The 20,363-nt window shown below is 39.9% G+C and overlaps 2 protein-coding genes across 2 annotated transcripts in view; both read right to left on the bottom strand.

The window, feature by feature from the left end:
• Window positions 1-13,257, bottom strand: part of LOC117473887 (ectonucleotide pyrophosphatase/phosphodiesterase family member 7-like) — a 36,467-nt gene extending 23,210 nt beyond the window's left edge. The window contains exon 1 of the mRNA XM_034119839.1: window positions 12,918-13,257. Within this exon, the coding sequence (XP_033975730.1) occupies window positions 12,918-13,170 (253 nt within the window). The 5' untranslated portion in view covers window positions 13,171-13,257. The remainder of the gene's footprint in view (window positions 1-12,917) is intronic.
• A 1,092-nt stretch (window positions 13,258-14,349) lies between these two features.
• On the bottom strand, window positions 14,350-20,148 carry LOC117473470 (ectonucleotide pyrophosphatase/phosphodiesterase family member 7-like). Its single transcript, XM_034119057.1, has 6 exons — window positions 19,805-20,148; window positions 18,778-18,923; window positions 18,009-18,641; window positions 17,625-17,859; window positions 15,099-15,216; window positions 14,350-14,854 (listed from the first exon to the last, which is right to left on the bottom strand). The coding sequence occupies exons 1-6, from the start codon at window positions 20,052-20,054 to the stop codon at window positions 14,785-14,787; spliced, it is 1,452 nt and encodes a 483-aa protein (XP_033974948.1). The 5' UTR covers window positions 20,055-20,148; the 3' UTR covers window positions 14,350-14,784.
• Between the last annotated feature and the right edge of the window lie 215 nt (window positions 20,149-20,363).

The raw sequence follows: 20,363 nt of genomic DNA on the forward strand, positions 1-20,363 counted from the left end.
ATGCATATTTTTTTATCTCTCCAGTTTTAAAGGATATTTTTGGTTTACTGTCTATAGTATACATTGGAATGATTTCAAACCTGTTTTTATTTATCCTAATAATTATAATTATAGGCCTTGGAAATATGTGTTTACATAAATTGTGATCAAACCGTTTGAGACCCACTGAGATAACTTAGACTAAAGTGAACTATTTAAACACTCAGAGAGACTAAAGTGAACTATTTAAACACTCAGAGTCCTTTACCTCACTGAGCCTCTCAGGGGAAATGGAAAATGTAACCGGGGTGAAAAGGGTGTTATCTTTACTTAATTATGAATGTTGTTACATCAATGCCGAAAATTCGTTTTTTTTGTATTATATTTGTATTATATTTCCATTAATCTTGTGGACGTGCAGATTCCCTGTCCTCCATCAGGGGGTGCTGCAGCACCCTCAGCACCCCTACTTCCCATGGCCATGGTATCTAACGTTCCTATGTTCATTAAAAAAACAGCGCATTAAACAAACCATCATGCTCTTACTTTGAAAATCATGCGGAAATGTCGTCATCAGCAGGCCATCACGTGGCTTCCGAAAATAACCGAGTGACACGAGTAGATTTTAGCCGAGACCGGTGTAGGTACCATATGTGTTCGGCCTACCAGATGTGTTCGGGGTCCGTTACGCTTACCAATGACGTCACGCATTGGCTGTACGGTAACCCAAGAGGACATTTTACACGGTCAAATTCCGAATGTATTGAAACTCCAGACTCAACGTAAGAGCTTGAGCCTCTTCGGGGGGTGCTAACATTTAAACATACACTTCATTCTTTACTTTGTCCGTTATTATATGTAGAAGATATTACTTTTTTCTCCGTCATGTTGTTTCCATAGCAACAACTTCAAAATAAAAGCATCTAAATAGATTTGTGTTCTACACACCAACTTACCCCCTCTCGATCGATTTACAAGAAAAAATAGTATGGCCCGCCCTAATACACCAACGCAGTTTTTAAAGATATACATTTTTCAACACAGAATCATTTACCAAATTACACCATATCCAATCATTTTACGAGTCAGAAAATGGTATCTGTTCATTGCAGTTATTGTTTATTGAATTAGATTACCATGAGCTCAACATAATTATGTAGAGTACAAGTCCACAGCCAAGAAAATGTTATTTGCATATCATTTATTTATGAATATGGAATTATGGAATTCTAACACTGGAATTTGTTATTATTTACTATAACTTTATTATATTATTCGGGTACAGCCCTACTGTATCCGAATATTCGTTCGTTGGATTACTATTCGGGTTTCAATTTCGTTATTCAGATATTCGTTTTGTTTGTTTTTTCCCCGTTTTTTTCTTCAAATTGAATTTATTGAAATCTCCAATATCAACGTAAGAGCTTGTGCCTCTTCGGGGGGGTGCTAACACTTAACCATAAACGTTATCGTTTACTTTCTCCGTCTTTATATGTAGATATTACTTTTCTCCGTTAATCTCTGTCACGTTGTTTCCAAAGCAACAACAACTTCCTGTCAACTGCGCTAACTCTCCTTCAAAATAAAAGCATGTCCATAAATAGGAAGCCAAGCCAAATTACACTTAAGACATATACAACTGCAACGAAAGTAACAAACACAATGCGATATCCTTTTCAATTTCAAAGAACACAAATTGGGTTACATTAACAAATAACTATAAAACAACAATACTGTAGAATAACAAAATGAATGCCGTGAATACACCGAAATACACGTGTTGAAGCGGTTCGCTGCTGATTACTACGATTACCGTACAGCCAATCACAATGGGTGACGTCATTGGTAAGCGACGGACCCTGAACACATATGGTAGGGCGAACACATATGGTACTGACACCGGCGGAAAGGTTGTCTCAAAACTCCGTGTGTGTAAAAAGACGATCCACAAGCAGAGATTTGAGATCCACAAGCAGAGATTTGAGATCCACAAGCAGAGATTTGAGATCCACAAACGCAGTTTTTGTCGACAAATACAAAATGGATTCACAAATGCCTGATTGAAAGTTGTAAATGTTAAAGAGATATTCAAAGATCTTTTTTTTATTTGTAAACATATTTTGCGCATTTGCAGATCCGTTTTACATCTGCAAATTTATTTGTGAGTTTGCAAATCTTTTAAATGCATCTGTGGATGGTGTTTTACATTTACAAATCACATATTTACACACAAATTATTTTTCTGTTCACACAAATAATTATGAGACATATCTGTGCCCATAGGTTGACCTCCAACTGCATTCCATATGAAAAAAAACGTTTCGTAAAAGATAAAATCATACTTTATTCAGCAGTGCTTGCTTTACTCTTTGAAAGTCATCACATTAATGCATTGTAATACATGGTTCGGCTGCATTAAATATTACACATCTGTCGTAGTTCTTTATTTATCTACAGAGATCGGGCCTCAGAATAGACCGGAAACTATTCTTTTACCGTTCTGTTTTAATTTCACAATAAAGTTAGTAGTAATATTTTGTTTTGATATTATTGTCTTTTATGAACTACTAGACCGCTGGGTCATGTTAAGACCATCTTTTCTGTGTTGCTGTGGGTTTTTTCCATCGCTTTTGTGTTACAAATATCAAAACAATAACAAAATATATCCGTCGTAAACTAAACCGGAAACAGCAGTATATTTTATTTTGTTAAAGGGCCCATGTCATGCTTTTCCGGTTATTACCCGTCCCCTTGTGTGTTATGAAGGTTTTTCTGCATTTAAATGGTCTGCAGAGTCACAAACCCTCAAAGTACACCCTGTAGCGAGTAAAACTCTAACACATACCTCCCCAAAACGCCTCGTTGGAGATACGTCATTGTCCATTCCATTTCGTGGAGCCGTTACGTTACGTCCGCGGAGCCGTTACGTTAAGCCCCCGGACACGTTCGAGTCTTGATTTGGATAGTGTGCCGTCGATGAGTTTCATTCCATGTCAAAGTGCTGTTTGACGCGGTGTAAACTTCGCGCACTGCCACTCCAACATCCAATCACAGAGCTTGAGAACTAATCACGGGGTTTGTCAAACAAAGCACACGGGCTGCATCTCAGGTCGATTAAAGGGGACCTATCATGCAAAATGCACTTTTGTACGTCTTTTATACATGAATATGTGTCCCCGGTGTTCCAGGGAACTCACCAAGTGCAGGGTGCGTACAGGTGCTGGAAATCCTTGAAAATGCTTGAAATTGTACGAGGTGTTTTCAAGGTTTGAAAAGTGCTTGACTTTTGGGAATGGTGCTTGAATTTGGGATAAAGTGCTTGAAATTGTAAATGCTTTACTTCGCTTTTTAGATTAAAAGAAAATAAAGAAGTCGGAGCGCGCTTAATTGCTTCGCTTTTACATAAAACAGCTTCGCTCCGGCCTTCCCGCGCAATGCGCGTGACCGGCAAGTGTTTTTGTTACGTGTATGACCTGGGCATTCTGATGAGAGTGATAGATGACAGTATGCCAGGAGGTTGCCGTTTCAACGAGCGTTGGCTAGCAGAAGACAAATACAAGCCATGGCTAAGACGAGGGTCAAGCCAAGAGTAGCCTCCTGCAAAGTGTGCAACAATAACGATGCGAGAGTCTGCGCTGACGAGCCACACACCACACGAAAGGTACGCCATAGTAGAGCATTTTAGATTAGGCTATCGTTGCATGTAAAATACATGACACTTTTCTCTGTGCGCGGCAAAACAAGCTCGCCAAAATGGCTTCACTAGTCTGGCAGTATTTTAAGTGTCCGAAAGTGACAATAAAATAGCGGTATGCAACGTGTGTGTGAAGCAGAAATCCTGCAGCTCCACCCGCTGTCACGGACCGGTGAGCGAAGCAGAACACACATTAAGAGTTAGACCTAACACACTTAGCTATTTTATCTACCTCTGGAACAAGCTGATTCCGGCGATCGGCCCCAAAGTTGGCGATCGGAGCATCCCTAATAATTGTATATGATATGTTTTATAATGATTGATCATTAAAGTGTTCTCAAAGCTGGTAAAGGTGCAGCTAGTTTGAATGACTTTGTATACTGCAGGGTAGCTTGTGAATTTACTCCAGGTGGAACTAAAGTCTGATTTAAGACTTGATTATATTTCACATCATTCATCCAGATCTGTAAAGTAACTAAAGGTATTCAATACATGTAGTGGAGTAAAAGTAAACCATTTACCTCTGACTTATGTTTACTGCCAACCTAAAAGTACCTCAAAAATAGTAATCAATAATATATTGAAAAGTTATTTGGCTGATTGTTTTATATTGGCTCAGCCAGGTTATATGGGATGCCCAGTCTACGTACAGATGGGTCTCATTTTGAAATATTAAACTTAGTTTTCTTTTCTAAAAATTTAAATTTTTCATCCTCATGTAGAATGCTATTATGAAACACACATTTGGTTGTTTATAGCATAAAGAACATCAGATTTAATGTGAGGTAGGGAAATAATCATTTATAAGTATGTGTATATAAATATGTAATTTACAACAGCTGTAAGATGCTTGAAAAGCTTGAAAATGCACCTTGAAAATGCTTGAAAAGTGCTTGAATTTGACTTTGGAAAAGGTGTAAGAACCCTGCAAGTGTCAGAAAACACAACCCTCTCTATTTTCCTCCATACCCAAATCTCTAAAAAAGGGGCTGCAACGGATCTGATAAAAACTGATCCAGATTTGAACACTGTCCTGACGTCAGGACAGTGGCGCTACGGCTATTGGGCCAACTCCACCAATCAGGAGGAGACAGCCACGGCCATTGCCGTTCGAAAGCGCTGGAGACGCTGTAGTACATATGCCAGGCCAGTAGATGGTGCTGTTCTCACTGAATCTGACCTTGCACAAACAGAGCTAAAAAATGTCAAATTGAGCAAAATGAGGTATGGCTAAAATGCATGGTATTTTGAAAAAAAAAAAGTATAAATATGCCTTATATAGGTATGGTCCTACACTATATTATTCAAATATAGCATGATAGGTCCACTTTAAATGGAATCCTTGCGTCCATCACTTGCGTTGTTTCCCTGCGTTTAGTCCCTCCCACCAGGGAAGCATGGAGAGACGCAAGGAAACCACGAGAAGCAGGGAAATGAGTTTTAAGAGCAATGGGACATCCTTTCCTCCGGAGCGTCACGTGAAGCGACGTCCGTTTGTGATGACACCGCACAGCTGATGTCTGACAGCAGCTCTGTCCCCGTTGTTTTCACACACACCCCCGCCTCTGTTAGTACACATTTACTGACATATACATTTGTATCATCTGTTGTAGACCCAAATAAATAAAAATAAAATAAGAACTCATTCTCAAAAAAGATAAACGCCATTCTTAAAATGTATAAACGAAAAAAGTGATCATGAAAATGTTTCCAATAAATGAATAAAATGATTTTTGACCACTTTGTTGTTCAGATATATCACATATTTGTAACTAAATGATACATTAATTGAAACAAAACACAGTATAGACTGAGGAGTGACTCATGTATTTTCTTCACTCCGCTGGGAAACTTCTCTCATGTCAAGAAGCAACAGATCAGTGGATGCGCTGCATAGTCCAATCAGTGAGCGATACACAGTAAGGGGGCGTGGAGAGTATCTGAGGATTTCATCGGAGGATGGTCTGGTGGTTCCTTGATTATCGCTCCTCCATTATCGGTCCTCCGGCAGAAATAAGCGCCATGGGACGCTACTCAAGATGGCGCAGACAAATCAACTTCCGGTGATACCGAGGACCGACGAGCGAGGAAATGAATATAACCGACCTGAGACGCAGCCATCAAGCGCGTTCACACCAAGTACTTTTCCCACAATAGTTCATGAGAACTCTTTTAGTTCTGATGAACTAAAGCAGATCGCGTTCACACCGAAATGAGTTCCTGTGGGTGGATTAGGCAAATGAAGCCGCTGACGTCACTTCTTCTTCTTCTGCTTTGGGTTTACTGGCAGGCCGCAAACAACTTCACGGCGAGTACAGTAGGTGGCGGTATGCACCTTAAAGTTGCAATCCGCCAAAAAACCGAGAGAAGAAGAAGAAGAAAAACCTCCCGCGTATACTGCCACGCCCACCTGCTGTATATGAGGCGTCTGTTTACCTTCCGACCTCAGACATGAGCTTCGTCTGAGTTATTTAACCTGTTAAGCCCGAGAGACCCCGGTACCGTGGCACTGCCGCAACATCTTGCAGGAAACAGTGTCTGAGGGCATGTTCATTTAATAAAACTATGAATGTTTTATATCCATGTAATGGGAAGAAACTCATCTAACTGATCATTTTTTTTTTTTTTTCAAAAGAAAACCCACAATGCTAACACTGAGCCTCTGAATTAGCAACGAGCGAAAAATGCTAACACCTTACTGCACCGAAAATCACTCACAAAACCTTATTATTTATCTCTTCTCTACATCCATGACATCGTTTCACATCGTGAGGTGACACAGAATCGATGGACACCCACATTATCACTGAATTATACGAAATGGCGACGTTATAAGCAAAAACGGACATCAAAACAGGTGACGCTAGGTAGCTAAAAATGCTAACATTTTTATCTTGGCTCTGTAGTCTCTCCAAAGTGGTCTTCAATGGCATTAAAACGATAAAAACGCTGCTGAAGTTAATCCATAGGTTAATCCAATGTGTCTGTGTCCTTTTGAAATGATTTCTGATAATCCATAAGCATTAAAACTGCTTTTCCGTTTCCAGATGTCAAAGCTAGAGATAGGTTCACTCTGATGCAACATTACATGCGCAAAGCCCCCACCGTTTTGTTTCACAATGAGTCTGTGTGGGGGACTCCCCCTTCGATTCTATTGGCTCTAACGGTCAGAAAGAGGTGTCAACCATCAAAATCGAGCAAGGGAAGCCAGAGATATGGAAAATCCACCCAAATGACCCCAGAAGTGGTTTCTTTTTTGCTAAATCTCTCTAAAAAGGTCAAATGTCACTTGTTTTGCATCAATCTTGATACAGGGTACTTATTATATGTTGTACTTTGGATTCCTAAAGCTTTTAGTCTACCTTACCATCATCCAAGGGTAGTTTTCACTATAAGTAAAAAAGAATTTTTGGACGGACACTATAATTTACATTACATTTACACTTTTTGTTATATTCCATGGAATGCTCTTAACATCCCGATAGCAATGAATATCTGCGATTTCATTTGAACGGGGGGACAGCGCAAAACGAGAAGCATTTCGGACCCAAGTACACGGAAGGAATGAGGTATTTGCGGTCTACAATGACAGAGAAGAGACTGTCAAGTTTGGACTCAGCATTGAATCAAAACGCACTAAAGCTTTAAATCTTAATACGTTTGTGAGGCGTTTTGCTGAACAAGATGGTAATCCCCACATTCAGCTGTAATAGGCATGCCAACTTGATGCTCTGCTCACGGATGACTCGATGAGCATAATAAACTGTTAAGATGATGACCTTGTATGTGTGTATAACATTTTTCTTCTTTGTGGGGGTCTGCCCCCAAAAAACAGTTTTAAGTCCTGATAAAGTCAAATAAGACGGTGTGTAAAACTTCACTGCCCAGCCAAAAAAAAGTAACCACTTTGATTTAACTAGGCCAGTAGGTACGGAATTTCCACTGGATAATAACTGCAGCGATGTATATGTTTTAGCTGAATACACGTTTTTTAACCCTAATTGATGCAGTTAGTCACTTCTTTAATGTTTGTTCTTTCTGATGTAAAGTCAAGGTTGTAACTGTTTGCAATGAAGTTGTGGGGTGCTGAACTGTTCTTTTGATTCTTTTGATATGATAGTAATTACTTGTCTTTCAAATTTGAAGGAGGGTGAGCAAGCATCTTGAGGAACATTCATCATTAACTCCTCCAAAAAATATAGTTTATTCAATAATAAATGAATATGTGAATCATAACAGTGATTGACAGCTGATAGGAATAATATGATTGTTAATAGTATCATATTAATTTAGACAAACATCGACGAGACAGTTAATTAATGTACTTATTGCAGCAGTCTGCATAGATTTGGTACCCCTGCTGGTCTAAGAGTGAAACAAACTCATTCAGTTATTGTTCAGTTAAAATTCATTAAATGATGTCTGCCACCTTATATATTTCTATTTAAGGCTTTACTGATGTGCCACAATAATGTCACCAAATGTTATTGAGTTAAAATATAAATATTGTGGCTTTCCAAGTTAACATGAATTGCCAGGGGATGCCACCCCTGAAATTCTCCTGCCACCCTCTTGCCACCCCATGAATATTTTTCTAGATCCGCCCCTGTATACAGGACAGTTATTTTATATTCTCTGATTGTATTCAGCATGTTGCTTGGAAGCTTATCTCTTCCTTGATGTTTCAAGTTAAGAGTGTTTAGGTGACAGGTGATGTCAGTCAGAAAGGCAGCTATGTGATCCAGTTTGGGCCTTCCAGCTCTTGACTCCTTTTTTCCTTTGTTGTCCAGGAAAGTATGAATCTCAGGGAGGAGGCTCAGAAACCGTTCAAGCTTTTTTCCTTGGGACAACCATCTCACCTCACTGTGCATCACTAAATCACCATACTCTGTGTCATAGTCCTCATTCCTCAATGAACTGTCGGAACTGCCTGTGCCCTCTGGAGACGATAACATTTACCACACGGACAACTGTCTGCATCACGTTTTTGAATGTATTATTTCGGAGTTTTGATACTAGTGACTCCTGATGTATGATGCAGTGGAAACTGATAAAGTTGGGGATTTCTTCTCTTTTTTTTCATGAGCCCAACAAGTCCCTTCTCTTTTCCTCGCATGTTAAGGTCCTTACACACCGAGCCGATTTTCGGCGTAGATAGATGTCGATGAGCGTCGTGTCGCCCTACTCAGATTGGTGTGTACTGCACCGTCGTGTCTTTTCGGCCGTGCCAACACCTTCCGCCGCCGATTCGACATGTTGAATCCGGAGGCCGTCGGCCAAAAAAATCACTCTGATTGGCTGTTCAGCTTAGCGAATCAGTGCATGAGAAGCTAAACGGAAGTGACGGACCTACAATCCATGAGATCTCAAAAGATGCCTCAGTTAGTCGTTCAGCTGTATTAGTTGTCCTGTGTATGAGCCTTTGTTGTCCAGAAAGATGAGAAGAAAGCTGCTCTATTTTCTTTTCTCCTAATTTCACTTCCAGGAGCGTAAGTTTCATTAAATTTTGGATGCGTAGTTTGGAAATGCCACTCCAAATGACTTCGCTTGAAACCAGTGCGGGTTTGTTTGCATATTAAGCACAAAGGGTTCGACTTGTGGAGGACAAATAAAAATCCTCTGTCCACTTTTCCTGAAATGTTCTATGCTCGTCTTGTACGGCTCGTACCTTTCTTTTTTTAGCGGGAACTCCTGATGTCTGCCCACAAACCCCATCTCCAGCATCTTCCTCTTGATTTGCGGTTGTTGGATGCTCCAAAGCCAAATCCTCATTTCCCTCGCTTGTCACGCTTTCTTTCTGTTCACCCGGTTCTTTTCTTATGAGAAATCGATAAACTTTTTTTATCCAAAAACACTTGCTAAGCATGAAATGGAGAGCCAAGCTAGCGAGAGTAAAAAAGTGCCAGGTTGGTCGTAGTATCCTCCAATTGAAATGCTCCAATTTAGCGATATAAATTGAGTAAAAATAAAAATAAATTCTCCAATTTTGGGGCCGATTGCCGGAATCAGTATCGGCCGATCCGATCGAGTGGGTGGGGGCTATGGGGATCTTCCATTTAAAGTGATGTTTAAAACTCAGTTAATGGGGCTCATTCACTGGCGCTTCCACAAACAACAACCAACATAATTATTACATTCAAATGAAGTACATTATTCAAGTTTACATTAACTTTGGATAATAACACGGGAGAAATGAGCGGAAGCGCTCTCTTTTCCTCTCTCCCTTTCTCTCTCTCCTGACAGCCTGTCAGTATCCGTCTCATGCAGCTCACTGATCCAGTAATGAGTGACCCGACAGTGAAGAATAAATATATTTATAACTAGTTTAGCTTGTTCCAGAGGTAGATAAAATAGCTAAGTGTGTTAGGTCTAACTCTTAGTGTGTGTTTTGCTCCGCTCACCGGTCCGTCACAGCGGGTGGAGCTGCAGGATTTCTGCTTCACACACGTTGCATACCGCTATTTTATTGTCATTTTCGGACACCTTAAAATACTGCCAGACTGGTGAAGCCATTTTTGGTAACTTGTTTTGTCGCGCACAGAGAAAAGTGTCATGTATTTTACGTCATGTGATCGGCTCTCCTGATCGGCCTTTATAGAGAGCACCGATCGATCGGCAGAGAGTGAATATCGGCCGAACACGATCGGCGGCCGATCGATCGGAGCATCCCTACTATCACCCCTTTATTTAGCCTACTGCCATGCGAGCAAACAATTAAGCTTGGCGAGCCACGCAATGAGGAATCCTGCTCTAGATGATAGGAAAGGACTTTAGAAATTTTCATTCATAATCTCCTTTAGCTCAGGATACACTGGACCATTTTTTTGGAAAGGAAAGGAGAAAATGCTGTCCCACAATACTTTACGGCCGCAAGATTTACCGTGACACAACATTCCCTCATTAACAAAAACAACCCACCATGACCGGGAAACGCGGATCATGTAAGTTACAGTGCTTATTCAGAATTTAACAACATCTGCCTTAATGTGCAAAAGTTTTGATCGTTAAACGTAATATTAAATCAAAAAGGGATTTGAAACACATTTCCACATTTAAATGTTTACTGAGTTGTGTGGGGTTTCTTGGTGATATACACAGTGATACATGTGTATTCCTAACTAGTTCTGCATATATTACATATATTTGGTATTTGGGTCAAATATTTTCATACAATCATCATACAAATTTGGACTCATGTGGATTAATACGTGTGGACAAGAGGTTGAGTGCAAAGCAACCATTAAGATTCAATTTCATTTTTTCATTTCAATTCTAACCTTGACCATGAAGAATATATCTCAATGTGGTCCACGTTCATAAAGCCTGTGTAAAACAACTCATAAGAGCTCATTGGAAAAGTATCTACAGTAGATGTGCTTATAGTAGTTGGCTATTGTTTAGTTTTTTCTCACAGCAGGCACACATCATCAAAAAACAAGATGGACGTTTAATATTGTCATATCGATGTTAACAACTTCATGGTTATATTTAATTTTACTTAAAGGGGACCTATCATGCAAAATGCACTTTTGTGCGTCTTTTATACATGAATATGTGTCCCCGGTGTGTCAGGGAACTCACCAAGTGTCAGAAAACACAACCCTCTCTCTTTTCCTCCATACCCAAATCTCCTAAAACGGGGCTGCAACGGAGCTGATACAGATTTGAAATTGTTCTGACGTCAGAAACAGGGAGCTCCGCCTATATGGGCAACTCTCCACCTATCAGGGGAATGTGGGGTTGGGCCACGGCCATTGCCGCTCGAAAGCGCTGGAGACGCTGTAGTACATATGCCAGGCCTGTAAGTGGCGCTGTAGTCTGCCACAAAAGCAGCGAAGAAGACTTCCCGCGCATAGTTGCCCTTCTGTTTATTCTCCGCTGTGGACACTCTGGCTCTTTTTTTCCCTCCCCGAGGCAAGCGTTTGCTCCTGCTGCTGTAATTCAATGCAATCCCTCCCTCGCTGTAATTCTCTCCGGTAGTCCACCAGCAGATGACAAACACCCACCTCTCCACCTCTTCCAAGGGACGAGGGGACCGTGTGGCAGAGTTTCAGTTAGATTTTTTTTTGCCGGTCAACATGTCCGTTAAAGTTTAAATCTTCCGGACAAAATTAGAAAAGTGCCGGTCAAAGGTCTTCTTTGTTATTTATTGAGCTTTAAAACAAATGAATAACGACTCTATATAATCATATAAGAATAAAACACGGACTCTCTCTTTTCCTCCCCCTCTTCTGAGAGCCCAGCAGCTGATCAGAGCACGCTCCCCTCCTGCAGGGGGGCGTGGTCAGCTGCAGCTCATTTGCATTAAAGCTACGTCACAGAATCAGCCCTTGCAAAAACAGGGCTGGAATAGAGCGAAATGAGGCATGGCTAAAATGCATGATCTGTTTGGTATTTTGAAAAAAAAACTTCACAGACATGTTTTATATAGGTATGGCCCTACAATATATTTGTCAAATATAGCATGATAGGTCCACTTTAAGTCTAGAAAACGGAACAAGTTTGCATTTGAATGGAGAGTTTTATATATTTACAGGGACTGTTGCAAATGGAATTGCTACACTCCTACACTAATTAAGAGCATTGTGAGCAGGTGTGGAAAGCCACAAACCTGGAGCTGATCTCCACAACTAGGTAGAAAAAGGCAACTGAGGAGTTAATAGTGGCAGAGAGTAGGAGGCTCCGGCTAAGGTGGACTTTGTTTTGTGCTTTAAAATGTTTGAGTTTGGATAACATAACCCCCGTTAAAACAATACATGGTCCTTTGTTTGATTGCTGCATTACCACTTTTCTCTGCCTCATTCTGTTAAACCTTGTAGACACAAGTTATGAAGGGGGTTGCTTCTGAAGTGCTAGAGCTAAGGTCACTCTGGTTCTAATTCTGGTTATATGGGGAAAAATCTCAAAAACACCCTGGACTGAAGCCGTTAAATCTATGACCAATGCCGGCAAAATTAATACATGTTTGTGAAAAACAATCCCAGACTTGGTAACAAGTTGTTAATTACTCAAGATAAACCTTCCTCTGATATGAATTTTTTTTTTTACAGTGGTCAAATATACAACATCTAACAGACCTCTATTGAGAACATCTTTTTCAAAACAGTTTCCTGTCAGTGAGTTGACAGAATATGTGCATGACATTAGTTGTTATGCATTTACATACACACTTGGAGTCTATTGATACGTCTTGGCAGACTTACTACAGTTTAAAAACAATAACACATTAAACTGTTGCTTTTACCTGTCAGCATTGTGAAGTGAGAAGGGCTGGTAATGGTCACAAAGGGTGGAGTAGCATAGAGTGCCTTCGCCCCATCCTGGGCCATCTTATCCAAGTTAGGGGTTTCAACATCCCTGTCATAGTCCCAGCGGAAGCCGTCGAAGGAGATGAGCAGCAGCTTGTTTCTGGTGGGGTTGGTGGAGCCTTGGTGTGGTGCAGCAGCACAGGGAGAGCTAGCACCAAGGCAGAGGACAGCAAGGCAGAGCAGCAGCATGACGGAGGACTTTCACCTGAAAATCCACTGGTCAACTCGATGTAACCTCTCTTCAGCAGGGTCAGTTTAGTCTCAGAATAATGTATCCATCCGTCTAGTCTTACTGAAATATGACTTGAATTATCTTGAAACAAATGTCCGGGACACATTCTAATCAATGCTTGCGGTATTGATTGCAGCCCTTATCAACCTATAATGATATGTTTTATACCTTTATTAGCAAAGTGCAGTGATATAACAGGGTTAATGTTTGTCTTTGAAGAACAGATATCTGAGAATAATTCTCAAACTTTGACCGTAAACCGAAAAAAGCTGTTCCCGTAAAGTTCCTTTTATGATTGGATTTATTACTTTTTTGACTTGAAACAAATATAAAACTGATTTATTAGAATCTTTAAAATGTTATATTCAACATTCATTACAAGTTAAATTTAACCTTTTCTTCCTTCTTTAAAACTGCTGTTTCCCAAGGTAGAGGTTTTCGATTGAAACAATGTTTGTATTTTTCAACACCCAACACAATTACAGACAGCCAAAGAGTAGACATACAGTACACAAATGCATTACAGTTAATGCCTCCAATATTTGGCACTGTCCTTAGTCTCTCTGTTATTAAGTAGAGTTCGAACAAATATGCATTAAACACAAACATGATTTGGTATAGCAAGTGTTCTTTTAATTTGTGAGTTTGTAGCTGAATTCAACTAATGTGAAAATATTTGTTCAAATATTGGCTCCAATCCAATCCAAACAATGGGATTATGACAGCTTCCACTTTAAACTGTACTTTCTTTTTGTCACGTAAGGAAAACTACTACCAAGCCGAATGTACCTTCCTTCCTATTTACAGCTCTATGATAAAGCGGTAATAATATGGTGTCTTTTGAAAAAACACCAAGACTATATGACTTCATAATAAAACGGGCTAAAACACCTTGTAAAAATACAACATGTATACTAATAAAAAACAAACATGGAGTAATAATGAGGTCAATATTAAGGAAGGATACTATTTTGAAGAAGACAGGAGGGTCATGTCTTTGCAATACTCAAGGCAGAATAATGCTATCACAATCACCAGAGAATAGGTTCGGATCATCATCATTCAATCATAGGATTTTAATTTGATGGTAATTTACTGTATTAATAAAAGGATAAAATAAGAACCACACAAATGTACATTTATATTTTTAATATAAGGTGTTAACTGTAGCTTTTGGCAAAGATGATGAGAAAAAAAGGATAATGCCATCATACTGAATTCACAATGAATGAAAGTCGACGGCAAAGCACTCAAAAAGGCTAAACTTAAAACATTTCTCTATATTTCTAATCTGCATTTGTATTGTGATCTCCATTCAAATATACACAGTGACAGTCTTGGGATAGATTTGCTATATTTTGTCATTCATGAAAAAATTGTAAAAAGTTCTTCCATCAAATCAAGTACATGTCATCCACTCCATGCATGGACATGGTAATATTTAGTGACAATTACCTTTGATAGAGAAGTGCTTCTGTACCAGAATGTTGTATCTGTCATTAATGGAAGGATGTGGATTAAATAAGAAAGAATATTAGAAAAAAAAAGAAAAAAAAAATCAGTCTTCATTTTTAAAAACTGCTCTGCTTGATGTCTGTCTTTTCTTCCCCAATGTACCCAGCTGCATGTTCCATGTTGAAACTGAGAAAGAAAGAAAAGACCACAGAGAGGTGGAGTGAGAGATAACACGGAATAAGGAATATCTGCAATCTGAAAAGGATGTAAAATTGATCTGGACAGAGTGTTTAATCTGTAATATGATTAACCTGACAAGTTGAATACACATTGTCAAGTTGCATCGTTATAAGGAATGAGGGGGACTTGGCCAGGAGAGGGCAACAAGTAAATTATAATGCATTTTCATAGTATAATGACAGCATGTTACCTCCTTTCTACTCGATTCCTTTTACACCCAGCATAGGAAGTGGTCATTATGAACACCAGTGCGAGAAAAACGGTCACTGCAGATAAACCGACAACCACTTGAGACAGGGCATTCAGTTCTTGATGTGGAGACAGAGAGCAGAAATATTGTTTTAAAAAAAGTTAACCATCTTGAAAAAACACACTAAAACACAGACAAGGTGTTGTGCAAGTGCAGACTTGGAGAGCTAGCTCAAAGGTCAGTTATTAGAGATTAAAATGAACAAGTTCGCAGTCATAGTTTCACAATTGAACTAATAATTGAATGTGGTTCTTATCCCCATACATAAACTAGTTCACTTTAATTTCTTCTTTTTATTTATTTCAAACCGGTCAAATGCTTTCACTCGATGTGCAGGTTCAAATTTGTTGACCAAGTGGCTGACGTTCCCATTTGTTTCAAGGCCAGGAGGGACAGTTTGCACTAAAACGTGAGATTGGTGCCATTTGGAATATTCCCTACTTATCTTCTTCACATATTTATTGATCTGGATTTGGCACTTTCACAAGCTGTGTGTTCTTGATTGCAGTTTTACTAACCGTGCCAACAGGCCTGTTACAAAAAGTTATTTTCCTAGCCCTAACCCTTCAGTGGTTGTGTACAGATACATTCAGTGTCACATAAGCACTCTCATAGTTCATTCAATCAACACTGGGGAGGATCATTCTAAGAACAAACACAAACGGAGAGGATAAAATCCCTCTCTGTTTGTGTTTGTTCTATGAATGTCAGAAAGGGTCAGTTTTTCAAGATTTGTAATGTAAAAAAAAAAAAGTCTTCCATAATGTAATACAACATTTTTATTTACTAATAAGCATTTTCATTACATCTGAGTGATAATGCCAAGACCCGGTCAATATGGTCACCCAAGGGCTATCATGATGAACAGTAGGATCTCTTATTCATCTGTAGCTTATCTTGTGTTGTACAGTACATAGCTGCTCTATCTGCTATCGTAATCTGATTGGTGATGATTTACAGTGTCAGGTCAAGTCAAAAGTCCATCATATGTTCCTTATCAGTTTATGTTACTTAAGGTCATTATGTGTCTTTTGTTTTTCTCGAGAAATTAGGCAACAGTTAAAATTGATGCCATCTTTTTTCATGTTGATCTCTACTATAGATGTAATACTGCTTCTGTGATGCAGTACTGCATGTACTCCATCTTACTTTGTAAAATAAAAATTGTAAGTGCAGTGAAACTTTTAGATAATGCCTACAAGATATTTTAAAGACCTGCCTGACCCATGGCCACCAAGTGCAGTTCATATATGCAGTGTGTGGGACCGCTGCTCTGCTCAAGGGCACCTCGGCAGTGCCCAGGTGGTGAACTGGCACCGCTCAAAGTACTAGTCCACACTCTGTACTTGGTCCGTTTGGGGACTTAAACCCAGCCCAAGTTCCCAGCCAGTTACCAGGCCTACTTACTGGCACACCCAACAGCACATTCCATAAAACAATTGCAACAAGTGAAATATGAGATCTGATAGTCCTTAATCCTTTTTATTATCTTCCATGCTTATAAAATAATCTGATTTAAGGTTCTGATTCTCTGTAGCTTGCACTAAGATGAGAGTACAAAAAACGAAAAGCAAAGTGCATGTTAGAGAAATCACAAAGAGATTCTGACTGTTAACTACTTTTTGGAGTCAGTAGAGAACAGAGATAAGGATGCAGTTGGTTTTATATGGCCTTCATAAAATATGTACCAGTGTTGCATTGGATGGAAGACGAACTGCAATGATGAGTGCAGAAACACGAAACAGAGACCAACCGTATTACAGGATCAATCTTTCATTGTCATAGTAACTGTAACACATTGTAACACACCTGGTATAATGTTTAAAACACCTCTTATCTTCTAGAAAAACTGTTTCCCTTATTATTAACAATCAGATGTACACCAAATTGTTTCTTTGGGATAAGAGCTTGCTCATCTTGAACTGAGCTGTTCCATTACATGTAATTAAAACATGTATATACCTGTATTATTGTCTTGTAATGTCTTCATACATGCAACACAATAAACCTGACACTCCAAGCTGATATAGTATAGTGTTTTCTATTGACTATCTCAAAAATGTAGCACTGTTTAGTTGTTTTGTTGGTGCTAAAAGAAACACACAATTTTATTTTTTTGGCCCACCAGTGGGGGAATTACACCAGTGGCCTCTGTTCTTTCAAAATGATTACTGTTAGGGTGACGAAAAGTCAGTTAGAAACATGTTTGATGGCGTGACGGTCTGCACCAAAAGGGACACCATCGTGCATCTTGCGCAGTGTGTGTTGCATAGAAAGACGTTTTGAAACTTATTGTCATCTCAAGTCAGCAGCAAAGCCACCAATTTGTAGGGTCAGTTAAGAGCAACATACCTTGATTTGAGGAAGAGACCATCATGGTTAGATGCTGATCAGTTTCACAAGCAAAATGTGAGATAAACCAAAAAGTAATTGATATCTAGAATGTCAAACCACAACGTTTCTTACTGTTGTTGTTTTTGTTGGGGACCATCATGTCTTTGGTATTGTCCAGGTGTCCATCATTGACTTCTGGGTTTATCCCCAGTAGATGGCACATCAGTGGGTACACATTAACTGTCTCAAAAGACCGGAACACCAGGTTTGTCTTGAAATCAGGTCCCACCACCCTGAAAAAAGGCTTCATGTCCATCACTTGATTGTCAAAGCCATGTTCTCCTTTGTGGAACTGCACAGGGAAAAACTGTATGGAGAAAGACAAGAACATTATATGGTACATTTTTATATTCTTACTATCTGAAATAGTAAGAATATGTGGAAGTAGGCCTTTGAATGAGCAAGACTTATCTAATGACAGCATAGTGACAGTGAATAGGTTCTCAGCTCTCTTACCCCATTGATTACATATCCAGGATCAGCAAAGAGGATGATGGGCAAGAGCCGAGGATGGTTACCGTAGTGCAGTCTAGCTGGCATCTCCTCCTTTTTGTACACATGAAGGTGAGGATGGCTTCCTTTCAGAGCCTGGTAGACCTTCTCCAGCATCCCCTCTTTAGGAAGCAGCATCCCAGCAGGACCATAATCCACCAGGTGGAATTTGACATCCTTGAAGCTGAATCCAGGGATCTTAGAGAGGGTGATCTCCTCAAAGGTTCCACCTCTTAAAACGGTAGTCATCCCGTGGTCGGCAGTGATGATAATGTTGAGCCGGTCAGTAAGGCCATGTTCTTGGATTTTGTCCCGGATGTAGCCCACTGTACGGTCTACTTGCTGGATCATCTCACGGCGTTCTGGAGAATTTGGTCCATATTTGTGCCCAATCAAATCTGGTTCTCCGAAGTACAAGGAGACAAAGTCCAGATCCTGTTGGTGGAACCATTCTCCAATCACCTTGTCAATGTTCAGCCTCCAATCGGTCTCATTTGAATGATCATAGAGAAAAGGTTCCACTTGACTAACCCCCACAGTCTCCCCTCTGTAGGTGGCTGCTGTTCCAGGGAAATGCAGAGAACCTGCTTTTAGACCCTGGAAGTATTAAAAAACACAGTTACCTAGAATAAGGAGCTCCTCAAAAAATGACACATGAAGCTGAAGATATAAAAAGCAGGAAGACAAGTAGCCTTTGAGATATGCAGGCAGAAAAGAGATGGAACTGAATTACCTGTCTCTGTGCTGTTATCCAGATGGGTAAGCTGCCGTTGTCCCAGTAGGAATCAACAAACTGAGTTTGGTAGTACTGCTTCTTCTCCTGAGTGTTAGTGTTGAACCACATGTTGTGGATTACTCCATGATTCTCAACATAACGTCCTGTTGGAAAGAGGAAATACATATGAAAGAGCAAGATGAAGAGAAGCAAGCCACGGAAAATAACATTTAGATCCTATTATAGATTATTCATTTATATGATGGTACCAGTGGCGGCTGGTGCATTTTTCTCCAGGGGGTGCTCTACAAAAATGTAAGCAAACTTATACACTAACTCAAAACATATCTCATATTACAACGCAGGGCTATATGGACTTCACTTCAATAGCACTTTATTAGGTCTGTTCGACCCCTCATAGCGCTTTACATACATACAAGTCATTCACCCATTCACACCTCACTCATACAGAGCAGTGCCACTTGCTCTAGGGAAGCTAACATTCATACACATTCAAACACCGTTGGCCATCGGAAGAAACTCAGGGTTCAGTATCTTGACCAAGGATACGTCGACTTGTTGACTAAACGGGCTGGTATCAAACCCACCACCTTCTGGTCAAAAGCGACCACACCCCCTCGCAGCCACAGTCTCCTCATGATCTGAACCATAACTCTCTTCAATCTATTTTTTTGTAATATATAGGTGGCAAACAACAGCATTCCTGTCTGAATTCTTTTATGGAGAAACAAAAGTTGTAAACTGACCAATTTTATTTTCGTACTGGTGATGTTGGGTATCCATAACTCTTGTGAATATTTAACAAACAAAATAACACAGGCTGCATGCATGCAGTTTCCTGATGATCTAAATCTGTGGATGTTTTTTAAATTTAGAGGGGGATACAACAGCCAATTTCATTTTGATACCGAAGATGTTGTGTATCCATTACCCTCTCATATATTTGATTGTTAATATCTTCTGAAAAAAGTGAATTAAACATCCAATCAACAAGGTTAATAGTTTGAGATGATTTTCAGAATACCTGTAAGCAGGGTGAAGTGTGCTGGGCTGGTGATGGTGAGGAAGGGTGGGGTGACGTATTCTGCCCTCACCCCGTCCCAGGCCATCTTATCCAGGTTCGGGGTGTCCACGTCTTGGTCATAGTCCCAGCGGAAACCATCGAAGGAGACGAGCAGCAGCTTGTTTCTGGATCCTGTAGCGTCTGGTGGTGGTATAGCAGCAGACAGAGAGCTGCCGGTGAGGCCGAGCACAGCGAGGCAGATCAGCAGCATTACAGAGGACTCACACACTGCACCACACTTCTGGTTATCTGCCTGAACATGCCTGCCTTTTTAACCTTTTCTCTGTGATCTGTTTACAAACGGTTTTGAACATTGGAATCTATATGGTTCTATTACCTGAGCACCTGATCTGAAGAAAATCTGACAAAAGAAGAGGTGTCCTCCACCCATAAGATAAACCATCTTATCTTATCTTATCAACTCATAAAGAAATCCCATCAACATATACTGTCTTGGGTTGTAGGTTTATGACTACAGTAAACAGCAGAGGGTCACTACAATGGATCACATGCACCAAAC

This window comes from Trematomus bernacchii, unplaced genomic scaffold (assembly GCF_902827165.1).
Source record: "Trematomus bernacchii unplaced genomic scaffold, fTreBer1.1, whole genome shotgun sequence".
In the NCBI taxonomy this organism is placed as follows: Eukaryota; Metazoa; Chordata; class Actinopteri; order Perciformes; family Nototheniidae; genus Trematomus; species Trematomus bernacchii.